This window comes from Antennarius striatus, chromosome 3 (assembly GCF_040054535.1).
Source record: "Antennarius striatus isolate MH-2024 chromosome 3, ASM4005453v1, whole genome shotgun sequence".
In the NCBI taxonomy this organism is placed as follows: domain Eukaryota; kingdom Metazoa; phylum Chordata; class Actinopteri; order Lophiiformes; family Antennariidae; genus Antennarius; species Antennarius striatus.
Window position 1 is genome coordinate 18,829,528 of NC_090778.1, and position 23,541 is coordinate 18,853,068.

At 41.0% G+C, this 23,541-nt stretch overlaps 2 protein-coding genes across 6 annotated transcripts; one reads left to right on the forward strand and one right to left on the reverse strand.

The window, feature by feature from the left end:
* The first annotated feature begins 2,019 nt into the window (after positions 1 to 2,019).
* On the forward strand, positions 2,020 to 10,422 carry LOC137592687 (mothers against decapentaplegic homolog 4-like). 5 transcript variants are annotated; one of them, XM_068311013.1, is made up of 11 exons: positions 2,020 to 2,041; positions 2,157 to 2,262; positions 3,842 to 4,204; positions 5,277 to 5,451; positions 5,645 to 5,887; positions 6,504 to 6,611; positions 6,705 to 6,755; positions 7,062 to 7,245; positions 7,566 to 7,734; positions 7,896 to 8,034; positions 8,274 to 10,422. In XM_068311013.1, exons 3-11 carry the CDS (start codon positions 3,965 to 3,967, stop codon positions 8,483 to 8,485), a joined length of 1,521 nt encoding a protein of 506 aa, XP_068167114.1. In that variant the 5' UTR covers positions 2,020 to 2,041; positions 2,157 to 2,262; positions 3,842 to 3,964; the 3' UTR covers positions 8,486 to 10,422. The 5 variants fall into 5 exon arrangements, with proteins under 5 accessions (XP_068167114.1, XP_068167113.1, XP_068167117.1 ...); XM_068311012.1 differs by lacking the exon at positions 2,020 to 2,041 and having other exon boundaries at positions 2,059 to 2,262; XM_068311016.1 differs by lacking the exon at positions 2,020 to 2,041 and having other exon boundaries at positions 2,059 to 2,262; positions 3,951 to 4,204.
* A 3,202-nt stretch (positions 10,423 to 13,624) lies between these two features.
* Positions 13,625 to 22,288, reverse strand: LOC137593191 (RNA-binding protein MEX3B-like). The gene is made up of 5 exons (XM_068311846.1): positions 21,481 to 22,288; positions 20,264 to 20,502; positions 20,109 to 20,154; positions 18,140 to 18,891; positions 13,625 to 17,233 (listed from the first exon to the last, which is right to left on the reverse strand). Exons 1-5 carry the CDS (start codon positions 22,112 to 22,114, stop codon positions 16,823 to 16,825), a joined length of 2,082 nt encoding a protein of 693 aa, XP_068167947.1. The 5' UTR covers positions 22,115 to 22,288; the 3' UTR covers positions 13,625 to 16,822.
* Between the last annotated feature and the right edge of the window lie 1,253 nt (positions 22,289 to 23,541).

Here is a 23,541-nt window from a genome sequence, read left to right on the forward strand (position 1 = left end):
TTTGAAGAGGTAGGAATGTGTTTGCGTCTCCACACATCTTTTCACTCAATTTGCTCTATATTCAGTATATACTGTGTATATATATACACACACATATATATATATACATACTGTGTATATATATGTATATACATACTGTATATATATATACACACACACATATATATATACATACTGTGTGTGTGTGTGTATGTGTATGTATATATATATATATATATATATATATATATATATATATATATATACATACACACACATACATACATACATACATACATACATACATACATATATATATATATATATATATATATATATATATATATATATATATATATATATATATATATATATATATATATATATATATATATATACCTACGGTTTTGTGTCCCATAATTTAACCACGGTTACGTTTTGGGAGTTTGTGAGAGTGGATACGTGCGTTTTCACTCCGTCCTTAATGCTTTTTTGTATACGTGTGACTTCACTTTCGGTTACCGAGGGTTACATCGCAGATGCGTTCGGTAGTTTGTGGGGCTTTTGCGGAGATCAGGAGGCACTATGGGAGCCCCGAGACGGGGTAAAAAGCCGCACTGGTGGATCTCACACGGCAGTATCCCGCCACAGCGGATGAAGCGGTAGACGATGAAAGCATGAATATACTGTATTTTATCGACTGGTGTTTACTCCCCTCTGCTGGTCAGACGAGGAAATGTTTTTGCTTTGCAATTGTGAGAGAAGGAGACTTCTCTTACCTCGTTCACAACCCCTTTTATTTTTCCATACAAAAACAAGTTATTGGTCATAATTCAGCAATTATGTCACTTATCTGCAACTCTTGGTGTTCTATGCTGACTAAAAGATAAAAACAATAGAAAGGAAGAGACAAGTGTCCTTTTTAGAGTGCAAGAAATGTTGGAATTGAGGAAAACTGAATACTAAAAAGGAAAAGAAGGTATAGGGAGCTGCAGGAAAACTATTGCCCTGTGAACTTCCGCAGTTATAGATATTTATTTGAAAGCGAGAAGCACAGAGGCTTGTAATGGGCAGGGGTCTCGTCCAGTGTGTACCCCACCTCTCACCCTAAGATCGGCTCCAGGAGACCTGTAACCTACAGTACAAGGCAGTTTTGCTTGCAGCTATGTCATTATTGAATGAAATAAATAAATGCTAATATATGTACCACATCAAGGTAGCTTGACTTTCTTCTTAATCTTTTAGTGTACAGTATTCTTATTATTCATATTATTTAATGTGTTGAATTTTTTAGCTACTGTATCTCCTGTCTGCACAACAATTTTACCTATGGGTATAATAACGAAACTTTGACCTTAACGTTGACCTTTTAGGTTAGGAACAACTTGAATCATTTCAACTTGAATCATTTCTGTCTACACTTCAGTTAGAGCAGCATGGGGTTGTTGCTGAATCTGTCAAAAGGGCCATTTGAATTATATCTGATGACAAAGAAAAATTAATGACGGTTATCAGTTCACATGAAAATGGGAGTAGTGTTGGTCCAGTGCAGGTATGCTAAAAGTAACCCAGGAAGTTGTAGCAAGTCTTTCTCTGTAGTTGGACTATATGTACATGCAGAAGTAATACATACAGTATATGACTGTATTGTTTTTTTTTTATTTGTTTTTTTTTAACCTAAGATAAAACTATTAATCCAGAGGGAAATTCTGTTTCCAGGTTGCTCGAAAGAATTAAAGAAAAAAGAAGTAGGACAATCAAAAATAAAAATATACATAAATGCACTGATCAGAATAAAATGAGGTAACAATAGCAGCAGCACAATGAAATTACAACAGAACACAAAAAAGGACAAAAAATAAATACTGGGCGTCAAGTACTATTCAGGAAAATCTCCTCTCACCTCGACTCATAATTAAGAAGATTCAGCTGACGCCATGCTAAATAGCAGAGTAATTGTAACACACTACTGTATGCATTTACATGAGAAACGCTTGATTGAGCCCCTGGTGTTGCGCATGCGCAAAACACAGATGGGCGGAAATACTGTGAGGCGAGGAAGGTAGGTAAGGGGTTGACAACAACAACAACAAAGATTTCACTGTGTTCGTCTTCACGCCTTAGTTTTGGAGAAGTAAGGCTGCTTGCCGATAACGAGTTTTTCACCGTTGTTTTAGAAACTCCTGGTGAATTCTGTAGGTGAAATCCAGGACGCACACAGGATCTGCACAGACTACTACTGGACTTATCGGCACAGTAACTTACCTCCGCAGCTAACACCAGGTAGCGAAAAGTACAACATACATGTCTTTAATAAGTTTATAGTTGAAAACTTCATAGCTAATACTCGACAACAATTTCTTTTTGTGGCTTTATGAATTTATATTTAGATCAACTTTTTTTTTTCCCCCCAAAAAAAAGCTAGAACGGTGAAATAGTATTAGACTGTGGACCTGGCCATGATAAACAAACACGCTAACAACGTATAGCATACGTTAGCTATACAGTATGTTGTTAGCCTGTATGCCGTCAGAGATCATCTGTGCTAGCTGACAATTTCGAAGAGGTGTAGCTAGCAAACAGAATTCGCGTAGATCCGCATTGTTTTTCAAAATAAAACCTTAATAGACTATTACGGCAACAATCGAATACAGTGTAGTATACTGTAACACTGGAGGGATGTAAAATACAGAACACAAAATGTGCTAAAGTACACGTGTTTTAAATACATTGATATTTGTGAGTGAAATTGTGTTTTAATATTATGGTATGACGGAGACCTATCCGTCAGTACCAGTTGTTATGTAAACCTAAAATTACAAGGTTTAGCTTATTATCCTTCCAGGTTATTGAGATAATTTTTCATAATTACTAATAACTTAGTTGATCACGTGATGGTTACGAACTAATGACTAGATTTATTTTGAAGGTAATAGTGCCTATTTCCGGTTAGTTTCGTTTATCCCAATAACTTCATACAGCTTTCATGGATATATTAAAGACAGACTGGCTGGCGCCGCTAGTTTGGCGGTGTTGGTGAGCTGCAGGGAGCATTCATAGCTAAACTAGGTAATTGGAGAATTGGTTTACGCTTTTTCTACCCACCTAGACTCAGAAGAGTGATAATCCGTGTCTTTATCGGTTTGGCTCGGCTTTGCCGTACAATGGTGAAATAACCTGACAGTAAGTGAGAAGTCTCCTCTCAACATTTTAAATGTTTGCAGTGAACGGAATACACTAAGAACTGAAGCCATTCAGAAGCCCAGCAGTATTTGTGTGTGTGCCATTTATAATGCTTCATGTCGTTTATAATTATCAAGTTTTACATTAATTATCAGCTTCGTTTTGATTCAACCATAAGATTTCTTTGGAGGCTTTAGAATTTGAGAGTTTATTTTCTCCAAGACACACTTTTTGAGTATCATATGAAGAGAACAACACATATTTTTTTTCTTACCAAATAATTCATTTTCAATAAACCCCACATTCTAAATGAAGTGTACACAGATTAAAATTCTGTACATATATTTGGATTAAATGTATATAATAGGCCTGAGTTTAGCTTGTCATACAGTTTTTTTTATTCCTGGGTCAATACCAGGAATATGGTATGGGAGTGCAATCCAAAACCCTGCTTTGATTGGGCCTGTAAATGTGTCTGGTGTTTCTAAATATTATCAGTGCGTGGTTTTTTATATGGCATTTATAGTTATTAATGTTGATAGATTTTTAAAAGAAACTGTCAGTATAATACTATATAACCTAATGGCACCACAAACTACAGCCTTGTCCATATATGAATCAAAGTTACTCTGAAACTTTTTCATCAGTCATCGACTTACACATTATCCCCTCTTTCCAGATCTTGTCAGCAGTGGTTACGTTTGAACAATAGTGTGAAAATCAAGATCATCTCTGCCTTGGCTTCCTGATGATGTGAAGTTCTTCAACAACATACATATTCTGTGCAGAGACTGGAGTTGAGATGTCCCTCATCAATACGCCAAGCAGTAATGATGCCTGCCTGAGCATTGTGCACAGCCTGATGTGTCACAGACAGGGTGGTGAAAGTGAGACGTTTGCCAAACGGGCAATTGAGAGCCTAGTGAAGAAACTCAAGGAGAAAAAAGATGAACTTGACTCCCTCATCACAGCTATCACCACCAGTGGAGCCCATCCCAGCAAGTGTGTCACCATTCAGAGGACGCTTGATGGTCGGCTGCAGGTAGGACAATCCCATTATCTAAATTATTTATTTTAGTCTCCCAGGTAAAAAAGAGGGTGTCTTCTACTTTATTCTTTAGTATTGATCAACGTTGAAAGTCCAGACAATAGGGTTCATGTAATTTTGTCAAAAAAGTACCTAAATTATACCAGCGTCACCAAGCATTATTTCACACTAGTGCACCTGAAATAGCAGGTCCGGTTAAAAGAAAAAGCACTGAATAAACATTACAAAATTCTATCTGTAAGTAGTTTTCCTAACTTAAGTGGACTTCTATATCTTGTATGTGTGTTTTGATTGCATTCAACTGAGTTCTCCCATTTCACAGCCTTAAAGCACAGTTCTCTTCATTTTTAGATTCAGCTGATTAAGTTTCTCATGAAATGTGGTATTTCTTCTGCCTGTCCACTGGTCTGAAAGGCACAGCCTGGGTCCACCATCAATGGAGGCAACTGTGTCTGCCCCTGTTGGTGGGTCTAAGATGCTCATCCACTGGTTCTTTGCTCGGAATGTTTTCCCGTAGCTGTCGGGAGAAGTGGGAGAAGAGAAGTGGAAGAGGAGGGTGAAAAAGATTATTGATTATCGTAGTCAGTCTAATAAAAATGTGGCTCAATGATGTTCCTAACATCTCCAAATATTTAAGGGAAATTACTATACATACATGCATTTTAGGGACCATAAATATGTGCATCTCATGGTTGCCTTTGAATTGACAGAATTGATTCTCTACCAACTGACTCATTTTTTCAGCTGTAAAAACATCCGAAATGAGTTGTAAAACCTTTAATTATAGGCACTATAAATTGTGAGGATAAAATTTACTGATTATTGATGTAGCACAAAGATGAACATAAGTGAGAACAGGGGATTCAGGAACTCTCTTTGCAGAACATTAAAGTTGAGGGCATCATTAACAGTCTTTAACAGTGTTTGTTTTGGTGGACATGCTGTTTTCCACAACAATGTGAAAACTAACCAGTAACTTCATGTAACCCCCCGTTGGACAGTGACACTGCTAATTAAAAGAACTCTGTTTTCCTGTATCACCTTGCTGTGTCCTCTCTGCTCCCAGGTTGCTGGGCGTAAAGGGTTCCCTCATGTCATCTATGCGCGACTGTGGCGATGGCCAGACCTACATAAGAATGAACTGAAACACAACAAATACTGCCAGTTTGCCTTCGACCTCAAGTGTGACAACGTGTGTGTCAATCCTTATCACTATGACAGAGTGGTGTCCCCGGGCATCGGTAAGTGACAGGTAGAGGATTTCATCTAGTGGTATTAACAGCTAAAAGAAAAAAGACGGACTAAACACTGTTTAATTTTAGGAAATTAGTGTAAATATTTTATGAGTACATGTAATTCTTCGGCATGTCATCTATTTTGTCATTTCTTGGTGTTTGCAGTAACCTTATTCTGTTTGTATACCACTGTTCACAGACCTATCAGGGTTGACAATAACCAGTTGTGTGCCCAGCTCAGCCCTGATGGTTAAGGATGAGTATGATTTTGATGGACCACATAGTCTTCCTCCCCTTGACGGAGGACACTCCATCCAAACTGTCCGGCACCCCCCATCTAGCAGCTGCCTGACACCCACCGAATCATTTGCAATGCCAAACCTACTTCCACCTTCTGAGACCTCTACAGTACCCTTTCCTGCCATCATTCCCGGAACTGGCAGTAAGATGCAGTCATAACTGATTCCTGCCTGTGCTTGTTTTTTTGTCTGGGATTCAATCCCATGTCCCCTACTCGGCCCTTACCCCTCTGTTTTGCTGGCTCCTCTGTAGACTAGTGTGTCCCATTTCTTTAGGGGATGGAGGGCTAGTAGACATATAGAAGTTCTAATGGCTCTCTAAATTAAACATTCAGATACAAACTTAAAGCAAAGGGGTAGAAAAGAGCAGGAGAAATCCCCTTTGCAAACAGATGCTCTCTAAATGAACGACAGCTAACGATCCAGTAAGAGAAGTGCATAAATATATTTGCAAAAAAAAAAAAAAAAGACAAACATTTGTGGGTATGTCTGCTTCATGACGATGTAAATTTGAATATGTAATGGGGTAGTTTTAACACAAATTTTTGAAAACCTGACTACATACATGTTTTTACCCATGCTAATGTGTAGTTATATTGTTTTAATGTGTGTGTGTGTATGTGTGGTGGTTATGCTTTTTTTTTCTTCTTTCATATCCTTTTGTACCATTCTGATTTCCCAGTTAAGAATGAATAAAGTAAAACTCTCTAAACTATCTTGCTGTGGATGTTTGTGATGTTCAATGACCTCTCTCCTCAGGTGCTGGTTCAACATGGTCTAGAAACACCTGCTTGACACACAACCTTTCCCATCACACAAACGGCCATCTCCAGCACCACCCTCCTATGCCACATCTACCACCCTACTGTGAGTCCATTGTGTGAATGCTGCTGTAAAGTCATCCACAGACAATGTCGTGTACTTGTATTTCATTGTTTGTGTGTTTGTCATTTCTCCCAGGGACCGTGCATAATGAGCTCGCCTTTCAGCCTCCTGTATCTAATCATCCAGGTAAGAACACACAACCCATCACAAACTATTGTAGGTTAAAACTTCAGAAAATCTTGTGAATATGTTTGATAATATATTCTTTGAAGGTGGCGCTGTCTCTTACAACCATCTCTGAAAGGTTTTTTGAAGATTTTATTCGATACAAACCATAGTTTTGGTATTGTTTTGCTTATTGATTTAGTAGTTTATACCAAAGGAACTTTTGAGAGACTTTCACTGATCTGAATGTTACTTGGTAAAAACAGCTGGATGAAGAAGTAAGAGGCTAGAGCACTATCATGACGTCAGTTTCTCCATTTGTTTCAGCTCCTGACTACTGGTGCTCCATCGCCTACTTTGAGATGGACGTTCAGGTTGGGGAGACGTTTAAGGTGCCCTCATCTTGCCCCATTGTGACGGTGGATGGATATGTTGACCCCTCTGGAGGAGACAGGTTCTGCTTAGGCCAGCTCAGCAATGTACATCGCACAGAGGCTATTGAGAGAGCGAGGTGGGTTTACCCTTTAGGCTTTAGCGCAACAGTTAAGCTCCCTGCTAGTGTGCTTTGTGAAGTAGCATCACCTGTTCATTGAGACTTGATCGTGTCCTCCGGTAATAAATGGTGAAGCATGGTGAAGCACCAAAATTTGTCTCTTGTATTTATCCCGCAGCACCACGAGTGTGTTGCTTGTAAAACATAAATAATTGCATTTTGTAGTTGTGAATCACATTTCCCAGTTGTTAAAACTTTTGGTGCTGCCATCTCTCCTATTCTTTCCCTGAGCTGAATTGTCCTCTTTAATCCTTGCTGTCTTCCTTCCTCTCTCCCAGGCTTCATATTGGTAAAGGGGTTCAGCTTGAGTGTAAGGGTGAAGGAGACGTGTGGGTGAGGTGCCTCAGTGACCACGCAGTGTTTGTTCAGAGTTACTACCTGGACAGAGAGGCGGGTCGAGCCCCTGGAGACGCCGTTCACAAAATCTACCCCAGCGCTTACATCAAGGTAGGAATATGAGCCAACAATCAGTCAAGGTTGGCATTTTCATAAATCTTTCTGAGGACAAGCAGCAAAAAAAAAATGTTTTTTTGTGTTTCACATGAAACTTCCCCATATTGTCTCTAAGGGAAATAGAAAAATTATTTAAATCTCCTCTCTCCTGCCAGGTGTTTGATCTTCGTCAGTGCCACAGACAAATGCAGCAGCAGGCAGCTACAGCTCAAGCAGCAGCTGCAGCCCAAGCAGCCGCTGTGGCTGGAAACATACCTGGACCTGGATCAGTGGGAGGGATCGCCCCAGCCATTAGTAAGAGACTGCAACTGCATATACAAGTACATACAGCGGGATAAAGGGGAAGCCAGGTAGTGGCTGTAGCTGTCCGTCAAGCTTGTGATGGAAGTGGGATGTACTCGATTCAGAAATTACAGCCGTACCGGATTAGATTTATTCCCACTTTCTCATTAATGTTTGATCATTGGTCAATATCTTCATGAAGTTGAGGGTTTTCACTGTTTCTGCTTGACTCTTGCTCTTCTTCTTCTCAGGTCTGTCAGCAGCGGCTGGTATCGGGGTGGACGACCTCAGGAGGCTGTGTATTCTCAGGATGAGCTTCGTTAAGGGCTGGGGGCCTGACTACCCCCGTCAGAGCATCAAGGAGACACCGTGTTGGATCGAGATCCACCTGCACAGAGCGCTACAGTTACTGGACGAGGTTCTGCACACTATGCCTATAGCAGACCCACAACCTCTGGACTGAGATCTTTGTAGCCGAAGCGTCACACTGCAACGTACTGTAGCAATGAAAAAATCTTTCTCAGTGAACTGTTGTGCATGAAGAAGCCTGCAGAACAACTGTGACAGTCAATCTGTTCCACTCAGATGGAAAAGAAAACCTTCAGGAATATCTGTTCAACGAGAATGACACGAAAATGAGCCGGAGCTGTTTTTACTTGGTGAAAACTGGAACGATGAACTCTGTGACCAGGAAAAGACTTCACATATGAATAACTCAACATGCACATAAGTAGGATTTAGAATGCACCTCAGCTGCTTGGCATCCATGGAGGCCTTGTTTAACCGAAATATTGGCAGGAATTGGATTTACTGAGCAGCACAGCTGTGAGATGAGATATCCATTGTTTGGGCACGGGCGTACTACTACCTGTACTTTTATATTTTGTCTGTTTACCTTAAAGATTTTAACAGTTTTTTGCCTTGGGTAACTAGAGAAATCAACTGTCAGGCTGAAGTATCACAGCTGACCACTGCCCCCAGGAGAGGGCTGAGGACCATCCAGCTGGGTCCAGTCATTCCTGAAATTCACTCCATCCAGCAATATCACAATGGAAGGAAGACATGTTTTGCATCAAGCCAAAAACTACTCTCAACTACGACTCCTGAGCTACTGAATCAGACTGGGGAATGGGTGGGAACTTTACATTTTTTTTGCCTTGTAATGTTTTATTGCACTTCTAACCTACACAAGATATTGGGGGTGGGGGGGCACCAAGGTGAAATACTTCTCAGGATGCATCAGGTGTCACTGACATTCTGGGATTATAGCAACACTTGCTCAGATAATCAAAGATGATGACAGGATCTTCATTTGACTGATTTCTGGTCATCTTTGGCACCTTGTCTGTTTCAGGTATGGTTACTGTGGTGGGGAATGCCCTCTTTTATGCTGCCACAAAGGATGAATCTCATACATCTGCCAACTATTTGCTAATTCTCGCTTTCATGCTGAGCAGAAAAAGAAGCTGGCTGAGGTGGTTTCAGTTCAGCAGGGCTACATTCATAGGACAGGCCTCGTCGTTCGATTCACATTAGTTCTCACATCAGATTTTTGCTCACAATCATGATTACAAATTAGCTGTGTGTAGCTCTAGTCAAAGTGTATTTCTCATGCATTGATATGTTTTTCCGTGGCATGCGTCACCAACATTGCTGGTCCAACACAACCAACCAAATATCCATGCATTCATCTTTTTCTGCTGCTTCTACTGTCGACCTCGTCATTGTGTGATCATGAATTTCCAACCTGACGGGTCTCATTTATGTCACGTGGGAACACATGAGATATATAATCCAATCTAGTGTCACATGTAATTTTAAAAATTTGATTTTCTGTTACAAATTGTGTCACATGGAGGTAAAAAAAATACAAATTGAGCCACTTTAACCTGGTGATGTGAATGTAGCCTAAAAGTAAAGTAAGAAAGCAGAGAAGGGACAAGCAGTTGATGTTAGATGCACATATAAACAGGTTTTAATGGTGTTTTGTCAAACCAAAGTACTGAATGCTGTAATAAGTATGTTTCATGAAAGTATAATGTTCATTTTCTCATTTTAAAGGCTCATATTTTTACTGTCTTTTTTTCATACTTGACTTTTTTTAAATCTAAGGATGCAAATTAACTTTTTTTTTGTGCACAGACAAAATGTTGAGTGAATGTTCATTTAATATTACTTTTTGATTGGAGATTGAAACAAATCCATCATCCATTTTCTCATTTACCAACATTTGACTGGTGACTGTTTATTTTTGTGCTTTATTTTGAAGCGTAGCCGACCATACACCAGTAGAGAATTACTGAATTCTAGCTATTGACTTGCAGCCCATATATACTGTATGTTTACTACTACATCCACATCTCTGTACAGTTTACTAATATAAAGAGTTTCTCAACAATACTTGTTTCCTTGGTTTTATTGTAACTTTATTTGATCTGTTTTGCATTTTAGCACTTTACATTGTGTGTTGTATTAATTCAGTAACCTTCATGTTAGGTGGGTGCAATTTGAATAAAGGAGTGAATAGGTTGGTTTATATTTTGTGTTGGAGTGTATTTGAAGCATGTAGTTTTCTTCTTTTTTGCTTTTTTTTTTTAATACATGGAATTATCTTTTTAAATACATATTAAGTTTGTGTTGACATTACGGAAAATACGCACCATTTCTCTTACTACCTCCTATTTTTTTATTTGGTACTTACCCTACCCCTAGAGATTCAGTAAATGTGAGGGGGATGGAAGCAAGATTCCGCTGTTCACTGGTGTAGTGCTGTTTTATAAAGCAGTATGGAAGCACACAGAACTATATGAAATTTTTCCACATTTTTTACGAATCAAAATTTTACATCTGTTACCATACTGTAACAGATGTAATCATTTTTAAGATAGATTTAAAATGTATTCATTTGTTACAGAACAGACATGCTGGTTTTAAAATGCTCTCTTGGTGGGTTCCAGACAAAATAAAGTGTTTTTAAGGTTTAGTTATAATCTTGAAGTCATTTTGTCCACTTTGCTCTCCGTATGCAACTTTTCTCTGAATAATCTTTGTTTCACTGTACAGTAATTTGAAATTTATGGCTCAGAAGTTTTATCCTACATCAGGGAACTCAATTCAGTTTTTGATTTTTTGCATGACAATGCGTCTGTCATGACACAGGTTACAGAAGGTCTTCTGCTATGTTTTAAGCTTGACAGATGTTTTTGTATTACTGGTACAAGCGGGTATTATAGGACCCCAAAGACAACACAAATGAGATGTTGACTGCTAAGACATATTTCATTGAAATTGACCTGTATTATGAGTAATATTAAAATGATAAAACAAGAGTGGTATTCTAGAAGAGCTGACCGTGTGATTTTGTCCCTAAGGTTTTACACATTTACCTTAAAGTACCATTAGACACTTTCTTCACAGATGCAACAAAATGCAAAAAAGGCTAGTGTATTAATAACATTAGTGATGTTCTAATTTAACGTAGCCACAAGAGGACACAAGCCAGTGTCTTATTGTGCCGGTCCCAAGCCCAGATAAATATAGAGGGTTGCGTCAGGAAGGGCATCCGGCGTAAAAATTTTGCCAAATCAAACATGCGGATCAAACCTATGACTTGCATACCGGATCGGTCGAGGTCCACGTTAACAACGACCGCCATCGGTGCTGTTGACCTACGGGGTGCCGGTGGAAATTGGACTACTATTGGTCGAAGAAGGAGAGGAGGAAAGTGTGTTCGTAGGAAGAGAGAGAAGAGGAACTGAGAGTAGGGGCATTGAATGTTGGAACTATGACAGGAAAAGTTAATTGGTTGACATGATGCAGACAAGGAAGGTAGACATACTTTGTGTCCAGGAGACCAGGTGGAAAGGTAGCAAGGCTAAAAGTTTAGGAGCAGGGTTCAAGTTATTCTATCATGGTGTAGATAGGAAGAGAAATGGAGTAGGAGTTATCTTGAAGGAGGAGTTTGTTAGAAAATGTCTTGGAGGTAAAAAGAGTGTCAGATAGACTGATGAGTCTGAAGCTAGACATAGATGGCGTGATGTTAGTGGGTATGCTCCACAGGAAGGATGCAAGCTGGAGGAGAAGGAGAAATTCTGGTTGATGAAGTGATGCAGAGCATACCTAGAAGAGAGAGAGTTGTCATTGGTGCAGACTTCAATGGACATGCTGGTGCAGGAAACAGGTGATGAGGAGGTGATGGGCAGGTTTGGTATCCAGGAGAGGAATGCAGAAGGACAGATGGTGGTTGACTTTACAAAAAGGATGGAAATGGCTATAATGAATACTTTCTTCCAGAAGAAGCAGGAACATAGGGTGACCTATAAGAGTGGAGGTAGGAGCACACAGGTAGACTACATCTTCTGTAGACGGTGTAATCTGAAGGAGATCAGTGACTGCAAAGTAGTCGTAGGTGAGAGTCTAGCCAAAGAACATAGGATGGTGGTGTGTAGGATGACTCTGGTGGTGCGGAAGATGAAGAGGACAAAGACAGAGCAGAGGATGAAATGGTGGAAGCTAAAAAAGGAAGAGTGTTCAAGGTGGAGGTGGGACTGCATCAGGGATCAGCTCTGAGCCCCTTCTTGTTCGCTATGGTGATGGACAGGCTGACAGACGAGGTTAGACAGGAATCTCCATGAACTATGATGTTTGCAGATGACATTGTGATCTGTAGTGAGAGCAGGGAACAGGTGGAGAAGCTAGAGAGGTGGAGGTTTGTCCTGGAAAGGAGAGGAATGAAGGTTAGCCGCAGTAAGACAGAGTACATGTGTGTGAATGAGAGGGACCCAAGTGGAAGAGTAAGGTTACAGGGAGAAGAGATCAAGAAGGTGGAGGATTTTAAGTACTTAGGGTCAACAGTCCAGAGCAATGGAGAGTGTGGAAAAGAGGTGAAGAAGCGTGTACAGGCAGGATGGAACGGGTGGAGGAAAGTGTCAGGTGTGATGTGTGGTAGAAGTTTCAGCTAAAATGAAAGGAAAGGTGTACAAAACTGTGGTGACACCAGCGATGTTGTTTGGTCTAGAGACAGTGTCACTGAGGAAAAGACAGGAGACAGAGCTGGAGGTAGCAGAGATGAAGATGCTGAGGTTCTCTCTGGGAGTGACCAGGAAGGATAGGATCAGGAATGAGTACATCAGAGGGACAGCACATGTTAGAGGTTTTGGAGATAAAGTCACAGAAGCCAGACTGAGAGTGTTTGGACATGTCCAGAGGAAAGATAGTGAATATATTGGTAGAAGGATGTTGAGTTTTGAACTGTCAGGCTGGAGGCCTAGAGGAAGACCAAAGAGGTTTATGGATGTAGTGAAAGAGGACATGAAGGTAGTTAGTGTGAGAGAAGAGGATGCAGAAGACAGGGCTAGATGGAGGCAACTGATTCGCTGTGGTGACCCCTGAAGAGAAAAGCCGAAAGGAAAAGAAGATTGATGTTCTGATTCCATTTTGTTGAGGGGAGGACAACCTGACAGTTTGCTTCCTGTCTTATGGAAACTTTGTTACTGAATACTGCTGAAGGAAAGAATGATGGCTGTGTAAGTTGTGTCACCTTAAATACAGGAGATTGGCAGAGACTGTGCACACATTCAAACGATTGAGACGCAGCTTTAAATGAAACCATCTTTATTAAGTAACTTTAATATCAGAAAAATAAAACTCTTAAATTCTCTTTACAGCAAATATATAATATCAGTGCTTTGGCCGCAATAACTTAAAAGGCCATTATAAAATATAGTCTGCTTTTAAACTCCTGACACAATTTGAAGAATTTATCTGCCATAAGACTCCCCTACATATACAAAACAAAAGTGTAGTAAAATTAGCAAAAAACTTGGTACAACTGTTGGTACTTGGAACTATTGGTACAACTTAACAGTATATGTAGTTATTTATATATTTCATCTAAGATACATTTTACAGTATACCGTTCTTAATTTGGTGGCGTACAGACATGGCAGGCAGCTTGAATCCTTGGCCTTTTTACAGCTGCAAAGTGATGTTTTACATTGGCGGTACATTGTGAAGACATGCTTGTGATGCACATTCCTTTTTCCACTAGAGTAAACAGCAGCCATCAATACTATGATCATCAATACTGTCAACTAATAACTAGACTACAAGCAGATAGCACTGACACTCTCCTGCAACAGTTCTGGGTTTCCAGCACTTTTCATTTAATCACTCTGAAGAAAGTAAAAAAAATTAAAAATCTTATTGTAAACATTTTAATATAGATATATTTATGTATATATATGAAATGTAACAAAATAAAAATGTATTTATCAGTCATTAACAGTAATATTATAGAATACATAACACAAAAGTCCATAGATTCTGAGGTTATTGCATTCCCTCAGAAAAGGTAAGAGAACAAAGAGAGACTGGCTCTTTGTAGATCTGAGAGACGTCAAATGAAAGGACGGAAAGAAGACCAGAGAAGGCAGAACCAATATTTTGTTTTTTGTTTTGTTTTTTTGCGTTTTTGGGAATTGTTTTGTTCCATTTCCTTGTGACATCTCTATCAACCATGAAAGAGGTGACATTTAGGAAACAGAGCTAAGTGATGGAATAGCTCCCAAATACTGTTTACATCTGGAATGCTAGAGACTCCAGTCCAATGTCCACATGGTAAACAACAGTATTGACCTTATGTAGTGTAAGCACAACACAGTCCAAGATGGAATCATTCCAGCTGCCTTCCCTTTGAAATGTCCTTTAAATCATTCGATTCTTTAAGACAAAGTCTTAGAGATGCCATTTAAAGCCAGGCTTGGAAATCATTTCCAAACTATTTCACCCTTTCCAATGAACGGGTAGACACACAGAGGTGTATAGTTTTTTGTTTTTTTTACATGAGTTGTAAACCTCTTCCAGTCAGAGGAACACTGTGCTTAGAAGGGCACAGAACAAAAACAAGCAAGCTGATAGAACATGAAAATCAATGAGTGTACCATTCTAAGGATTCATTAATGCATTATCGCAGGAAATCCCCAATATTGAAATATAGAAAACACAGAAGTAGTGTCTTTCTACAAATCTAAGCCCAAAGCTGTTTCAGCAGAATAACTATAATTAATTTACCGAGTAACTCCTCGAGCAGTTGGCATACTAAAATTTTTGCATAGGCTTGGCAGAAAAGACCTGGGAATACATGAGAACAAAAAATAAAGCCAAGAATAACCTTAAGCTCAACTTTCTGGTTGAATTATTCTGCTGACTATTTTACGATCAAAAAAAAAAGGCTGCAAAAAGGCTGCAAAAAGACAGCAACAAGGTAGGACTGGGTCTAAAGAGATGCTAAAATATGGCAAGTCAGACAGTTGACTTTAAGGGGACTGTTCCAGATTAACTCAGACTTCTAAGTTGATCAATATCAGATATTTTGGCTCCCACGTTAAGTTTAATGAATGATCATACTCCTATCATCCACTAAAGTGTCTGCAGTCAAGGGGAGGAGGAATGTTACTTAATGTGTGACCTGTGCACAAAGATCAGCAACCCCTGACCAAAAAAATGTAAGTGAAGTTGAAAAACAAAAGATCAATGACAAGGAAAACAATAAAATTAAGGAAATGGCAGGGGGTTATAGCCCAACAGATAAGAAAGAAGCAAAGTAAACCCCCTGTGATATAACCTTTGTTCCACTGATACTTTACAGATTGGACTTTGACAAATACATTAAGACCTCAGTTTGTCAATTTGTGATCTTTGAGGCAAGACCTGGACTAGTGCTGTCAGTTATTTAGAGGCTTTTCACAAAGGCCACAAGTTTGTTTAACGACAGATCAACTCTTTGTCCAATGCATTAGTTGCTCCTTTTTGTTTACCCCAAACAGAATCAGGCACAGGTTTACTGTAAACATTTTTAAGGAAAAATGGAAAGCAATATGGCGGTACTGAAGTTGTGCAACATCCTGGTACATAAAGGAGTTACATACTTGTATTTAATCTGGGAAACAAAGAAACCTAAGGCAACAACAGGTTGCCTTTGGAGTGTAATGTCTTTGCAGCAGCAAGTTTGAATAAGGGAGTTTCAAAATGTTAATGCTGACGCTCAAAAACTTCAACTTACAATTTGAGTGAGTCAACAACAGATCCTGTTACCAGTAATGTAGCTACCTCACTAATCTGATGGTAATGCAACTTGTCTAAGAATAATGTGGCTTGCGTGCATCATATCCAGTTTACCATATCAAGTAATTTTTGTTGTAACCAGGAGATTACTATTAATCAATCCACTTTCATGTTGAACTTATACGTAAACAACCGTTTTTTCTTTCACTTTCCTGATGTACTAAACAATAGGACTGGGCCATATGTGAAAACTTAAAAACAGCAAATGCAGCAAAAAAAAAAAGAAATGGGATAAAATACGAGATGTAGACACAGAAACTCTGACAGAGGTTAAAGAACACTAAAATGTCATAAAAAATAGGAAGGCAGAAGCCCAAGAAATGTGAAATAAAAATTATGAACTAAAAATATGTAAATATCCCACCCCACCCAATGCTACACAGAGGTTTTCAAACCCTCCCATTGATCATCAAGGAAGAAGAATCCACAATAACAGGCATGAGATGGGGCTCAACACCCTAACCTGTGCTCTAAATACAGATTATTCCTTATTCACCTATCCTTCCTCACTTCTGACAACTGGACACCAGCAAGAACATAACTGGTGCAAGGACAAATCCAGACACGTTGTTGGGGTCAGTATTGTAATTTCCCCTACAAATGTAATCAGTTGGAAGTGTTGGGGGGAGGGAGGGTCACTGATCCCTCATTAGGAATCAAGGAAAATTAATTAAAATCACATATTACGGAGCTGAATGGCTTGTGTGACTGGGGACAAGCACACAGGGCACACAGGGTCTGGACCCTGGCAAATGTGAGTGGCACAATCTAAACAGAAGAGGTTATGGCCACAGGGAACCAAGGCAGCAACCACCAGCTCATCCATACAGTGGATACAAAGCTCCTGTCCTCTCACCGCCGAGCCCAGCCCCGGTCGATAGGAGAGGGACGATTCAGGAGGTGAAGAAGAGGAGGCAGTGCTCTCGCTGGAAGAGGAGAAGGCCGAGCTGTAAGAGGGGAACCTGTGGGTGTCAAGGGTCGCGACTGAACCAGGGGGCCCTCGGTGGACACGCTGGGCCTTTGGGTGCTCCAGGGCCTCTGTTCCGGAGACGGTCGGAGACAGACGAGGTGTCCCAGGTTGACTGACCTGGAGACATCAACAAGAGTCAGGAGATAAAATCAGCATTAAAAAGAAACATCATGAATATCAAAACAACTGTTCATCTTTACGAAAACAAATCATATAAGCATCTGCTAGGCCCTCAGTGATACTGAATATAAATATTGAATTTTTGAAAACAGTGGGACACATGTAATCACGTAGATTTCAGTCTCTTCTTGATTTTTTAAAAATATTTAAAATAATTACCAAACACAAAATGAAGCTAGTATATGAATACAGAGACAATGGAAATACTCTCACTGAATATGACTTAGAAGGTGGAGAATTTTAAGTACTTGGGGTCAACAGTCCAGAGCAATGGAGAGTGTGGGAAAGAGGTGAAGAAGCGTGTACAGGCAGGATGGAACGGGTGGAGAAAAGTGTCAGGTGTCATGTGTGATAGAAGAGTTTCAGCTAAAAGGAAGGGAAAGGTGTACAAAACTGTGGTGGGACCAGCGATGTTGATAAGTGTAGAAACAGTGTCACTAATGAAAAAACAGGAGACAGAGCTGGAGGTAGCAGAGATGAAGATGCTGAGGTTCTCTCTGGGAGTGACCAGGAAGGATAAGATCAGGAATGAGTACATCAGAGGGACAGCACATGTTAGAGGTTTTGGAGGTAAAGTCAGAGAGGCCAGACTGAGATGGTTTGGACATGTCCAGAGGAGAGATAGTGAATATATTGGTAGAAGGATGCTGAGTTTTGGACTGCCAGGCAGGAGGCCTAGAGGAAGACCAAAGAGGAGGTTTATGGATGTAGTGACAGAGGACATGAAGGTAGTTGGTGTGAGAGAAGAGGATGCAGAAGACAGGGTTAAAAGGAGGCAATTGATTCGTTGTGGCGACCCCTGAAGGGAAAAGCTGAAAGGAAAAGAAGAAGAATATAACTTACCTGAGATTGACAAGCATCAAAACCCTGGTGGGGTTGGTTCTCCACAAAGGGACTCCAGATTTGTGGGTGGACCCCAGAGTGTGAGGCTTGGGCAGTGGAGATGGTTAAAGGGTCGAATCCTGACAAGGAGCCTCCACCTCCCAGGTTGACCAGCTCCTCAGAACCCACAGCAAGAAGGCTCTCACCAAACCAGAAACTTGCGCTTCCACCGTTACTGTTGTTGTTGTTAGCGTTGGCGTTGAACACACAGGTTGGGCTGAAATCTGCCATTCGGTTCCCATTCCCACTCCCATGAAACGAATCAGCTGAGCTGCAGCCGCTGCCCAGGGAACTGGAGCTGTCGTTGCGGTAGGTGGAAGACATCCTGACGCCACTGTTAATATTGCTATTCATCCTTTGAGTACCATTAATGCTGAGTGGCATTATGCTGCTGCTGCCGCCACCACCACCACCACCACCAGCCGGTGATGATGTACCAGCACGAAGCCAACCACCTTCCCCCAACCCGCCTGGTAATGCAGAGGTATCAAAGCTGACATCCGTGCCATTGAACTGAAAGTCATTGTTGTCGACACCAGGAGCCTCGATGCCTCCACAGGTTCCTGTACGGAGGGCGATGTGCGCCTCAATCTCATCCCTCGCCCGATCCACATTCTCTGGCATCCCGGTGACTTCAAACACTGGTTCTTTGTCACGACTCGGAGTCACAATGTAAGTGTGGGTCTGTTGTTGAATACGTTTGATAGTTGCTCCTGAAAGATACAAACAAGACAGCCATCTCTTTAGTTAACTTGAAACTTTCCCGAAAAAAATCCACATCAAGGTATAACAATTAGAAAAAACAGCATGGAAAAGAAAAAAATAGTAGAAATTAGCAATAAATATATCAGCTGTAAAAAGACGGAAAGAACAAACATGGAAACAGGTATGTGAGTGATCTTAATGAAGTGTAACCTGATTGTGTAACATGTTGCCAAATTAGTCTAAAATGATATAAAAATTAAGACCGCAGTTACTTAATAGAATTCTATTTTTCCTACACTGAAACTGGTAGAGGTACAGTTTTGTAATAGTAATTGTTTTGAACTGAAGGCCATCTTGGTGACTCAATTGGCTATAGCAGTCCATGCTACTCTAAGAACGAGTTACAACATACATCCATCCATCCATACATACATAGCAGAAATGTTCACATTTCATATTTGAATGAGTTATAATCACATACATTTCCTTTTTATATGTGGTTGCACGGTAAAAATTGAAGCACCAAATTGAAAAAAAAAAACAAAAAAACAAAAACAAATGCTGAGCAACAAAATTCCACACAGCTTATTTATTCTGTGTGCAGTACAGCATTTATTTATTTTTAAAAAACTATTGTTACCTTTCCACCTCCAACCTAATGACACATGCTTGAGAACTGAAGTTCAATTGACAAATCAACCCCAGTGTCTTTTGACAAAAGGGTGTTAATGACAACAGGGCAATGGGTTTAAGTGAGAGTGAAGCGTAACCTTCTGGAATAGAGCTGGGAATATTTGAATTCTATGAATCTCTGAACAACTTTGGAGTTATTAGATAATGTATTTGACATTAGACAAGTTCCTTAATGCTCACGAAGAAAAATATGTAGTGAAGCAACCCTGAAAATAAAAACCTGTCGTATAAACCTTCATGTTACAGCACTAAATTGTAATAATTACCATAAAAATATATACCCTATTTGTTGATGCTCATGATGTTTACTGCAATGTCTTAATCAAAAAACTGCCTTTTGTCGAGTTCTTTTCTATACTATATAGGTAAAGCAGAAGTCTCTATTTTTCTGTTCAGTCTGGGAGTAACCATCAAAATAAATGCCAGTCAAAATGCTATGAACTACCTTTACAACATGAAAAAAAACATGATTGATGACAAATGATTGGTGCAAAAATGTATTCTCTGAGAACATGATGAGTATAAGACCCACCTTTAGGACCTACAACCAGTCCTACCACACGATATGGTACCCGCACCTGTAGAGTTGAAATAAAAATGATTACTACAAAAAATTCAATTCACAAACAGCCAGCCAAAAAACACACAAGTTAAAAATCTTGAACGCTAAACAACACAATGACCGACCTGGATGGTTGTCTGCCCGGGTAAAGATGGAGTCCCTGGACCGGTTGTCGTTGAGAGAGGGCCCGTCTTGTTTCGAGAAGCTCTGATGAGCGAAAAATGTTCGGCAGCAGACAGGATCTCCCTCTTGGCCATGGCCACATCTTCTTTGCGTCCGGTTACAACAAAGACAGGCTGCTCTCCCCTCACGGGCGTCTTAATGTAGGTGTTGGTCTTGGCTCGAAGTGCCTTGATCTTACAGCCTGGGGGCAGGTGAATGAGATTAATTTATATTCAGTTTCATTTACCACATTACATAGTTACACATTTTGATACAAAATAACTCTCAAACTATTAAAAGAGCTGTGCATGTGCAGTAGTAAGCACCAGTCACTAATGGCAATTAAAAGTAGCATTGCTTTTAAATTAAATATTAATTTGTTCTATGGTTGAGTGTAAGACCATTACCAGAGCCATTTCCTGTTGTTGTCCACACTGCAGTCGGTGCACCCTCCCCCAACTGCTCTCCAATCGGACATAACAACACTCCCCAACCATGAGATATATTAAGTTTATGTAAACGACCACTTATAACCATCTAAAAAAAGCCGGACGCGTTTCACGTAAAGTCTCGGTTGTGAGCCCAGTGTCGTGTTGTGGCAGAGCAATGGTGACCACCACCACCCTGGACCCAACACGCTCCCCTCCGGGACAAAGCCAGGGCCGGTTCGCCTGGACAAGACTCTGCTAAGGCTCAGTTTCATGACATCCACAATACAGACGAGCCATTAACTCGAGAAAACACAGCTAGTAGAACCTGGGATCACTATCGAGCCCGAACTGAAGTGTTGATCGAGGGTGTTGACCCGGTTAAGGGACAGCTAGGCTAACCTCAGCTAGCTGCTTTCAGGCTAACGCCGAAAATGTGAGTTTGGCTAAGAAACTGGGTTACAGTCCATTTGTGGGGTCACCGTCCCTTTAGGTCTCTGTAGATTACTTCTAATAGTAACAGTCAAAACGTATTAGAAAATATAATTAAAAAATAAATAAATTAAACCCAATGCTAACACGGATTACAATTTATGAACTCGGTTGATATAATCCTCATTTTCTGTTGAATGAACTGTTTCAGGCTAAACGTGACTTCACTGGACGAGATTACATTCTCAGGTACCTCAAAGCCCCGGCAACTTAAAACTGTCACGGCAAAGAATCATTCAAGAGACGATAATATCACTCACCCTGCCTCCCGACAATCTCTGCGACGTGCTCCGAGCTCGGTACGGCCACACATTCGGTCGTGTTGACGCTCTTACGGCGATTCAACAGCGATGCCTCGGCCTCGTAGCCGAGCTCTCCGTGAACCGCCGACGGTCCCATCGCCATGTTGTTGGACGGTGGTAGGGCACCGCCGCCGACCATAGTATCATCCAGTTCGTCTCCGTTGTACAACAAGACCGTCTCGACATGTGGCGACTCCAACCCCGACGGCATTAAGGAGCCACCGGGCCCCGATGGGAGGTGTCGGTGAAGATGGGCCTGAGCTAGCAACGACTTACTGCCGCAGCTCGAGGAGTCGGCCACAACTTCTGGCTCTTGGTCCTCCGGCGTTGCCTTAATGTGGACTTCATTCGCCGAGGGCTGTTGATGCAGTGGCAAAGGCTTCAAGTCTAGAACCGTACCGAGGAAGTTGAAATGAGAAACAGCGGGGAGATTATGGTGGTGAAAGGAAAGACTCTCGTCTGCATGCTCGGAGATCTGGTTCTGGGTGCCGTGGTGCTCCTCAAGGCCCATACCGGCAAAAGCGTGCACTAGTGGCGGTGGAACCTCGGACTCTCCCTCGTCGCCCTCCAGCAAAGACGTGCTACTCGGCATACCGACGACCTTCAACAATAATAATGTTAGCGTTAATGAAAATCTACACTGAGGATTGTTCGAATCAGTCTTAATTTACAAACAGCGACCAGCGCCTGTTCGTTGAAATGTGTGGCTTTTGTTGTGTCTCCCCAGCTGCCCAGAGGAGCCCTCCCCACAGGAGCCCTCCCCGCAGGAGCCCTCCCCACGCGGTAATCTCGTGATGCTCGTTCTCGCGAGATCTTGATTGTTAATAAATGTAGAACATGGAGAATGAAACACACCTCTGTAGTCGTTCTAGAAGGACGTTCACCTCGGCTCGTTTGTGCAGGGCTCAGATGTCACGACAGTTGTGTTTGACGCGAAATTCTACCTCCGTGCGCCTTGCTGCCACGTTAAAACAGCCGGACACATTGGCTATCCAGTAGGGAATGTCTGCAAAGATATCTGGCCGTTTTGACATGAAAGCATTAAAGAGTGTTATTGGTGTGGTGTGCGGGCGCGTTTGTCTGTCTGTGGCTCTGCCGGGCACTGGCGTCGGGCCCGGAGTGTCTCCCGCCTCACAACCCTTGTCATGGATGAGGTGGGTAATGACCAAGTCTGCCCGGGTAGGCTCCAGCAACCCCGCGACAGCGGAAGACGCGGGTACTGACGATGAATAAATCAAACAAATGTAAAAAGTATACTGTATATGTTTTAACATTGTAAACAAAGTTGTCTTTGAATCCTCTGTCAACTTAAATTTCTACAATGCTCAGTGTAGGAAGGGTCTGCAATTTGTGGTAGTAGCTCAATTCCATTGGGATGTGTTTTTGGGACCTATTTCAAAACCAGCATGAACCACGGTATGGAGTAACGACTGATGTCTGAAGAGGATGACCTCCTGGGAACTGCCGAGGGGCCCTTGAGGCACCGGACCTCCCAACAGTTCCCAGGGCATGTGTATAAACTAAAGGGTTTCCCCAAGGATTTGCACAACTAGGTGCTTGTGTGACTTATGATGTATTCTTCTTCTGTTCCTCTGATTGCAATTATACGATTTGCTCAGGAATGTTTTGGACATTCAGTTGTATTAGTCCAGCAACCTCTATTATTGCAGTTGGCTTGCTGGTATCTCATTGGTATCTCATACACAACAGAAAGCTGAAATACATCTGAACAGTCGTGAGGGTGTCAGCCTGTATAGACTCCATACAGAAAATGGCAGAGAAAATGTGGGTTTTCATGGAAAACACATCCAGTCCACCTTAGAAAAAGTAGTCCACTGCTGTGACCAACTACTTCAGTTTGACCTTTATCCATATCAGTTAGTTTGTTGGTTTGGATAATTTGCCACAGAGATAGATAGATAGATAGATAGATAGATAGATAGATAGATACTGTGTATTGATTATTCATTTGACAAAGATCACAAATGAAAGTTTTAAAGCTAATATTTGAAGAATTTT

Coding starts and splice junctions, on each gene's coding strand:
- LOC137593191 (XM_068311846.1), bottom strand. CDS start 22,114: ATGCCGAGTAGCACGTCTTTGCTGGAGGGCGACGAGGGAGAGTCCGAG. Junction 20,155..20,263: donor CCGGGCAGACAACCATCCAG/GTCGGTCATTGT, acceptor TCAACTCTACAG/GTGCGGGTACCATATCGTGT. Junction 18,892..20,108: donor ACTGGTTGTAGGTCCTAAAG/GTGGGTCTTATA, acceptor TGTATCTTTCAG/GAGCAACTATCAAACGTATT.
- LOC137592687 (XM_068311013.1), top strand. CDS start 3,965: ATGTCCCTCATCAATACGCCAAGCAGTAATGATGCCTGCCTGAGCATT. Junction 4,205..5,276: donor CGCTTGATGGTCGGCTGCAG/GTAGGACAATCC, acceptor CTCTGCTCCCAG/GTTGCTGGGCGTAAAGGGTT. Junction 5,888..6,503: donor CATCATTCCCGGAACTGGCA/GTAAGATGCAGT, acceptor CTCTCTCCTCAG/GTGCTGGTTCAACATGGTCT.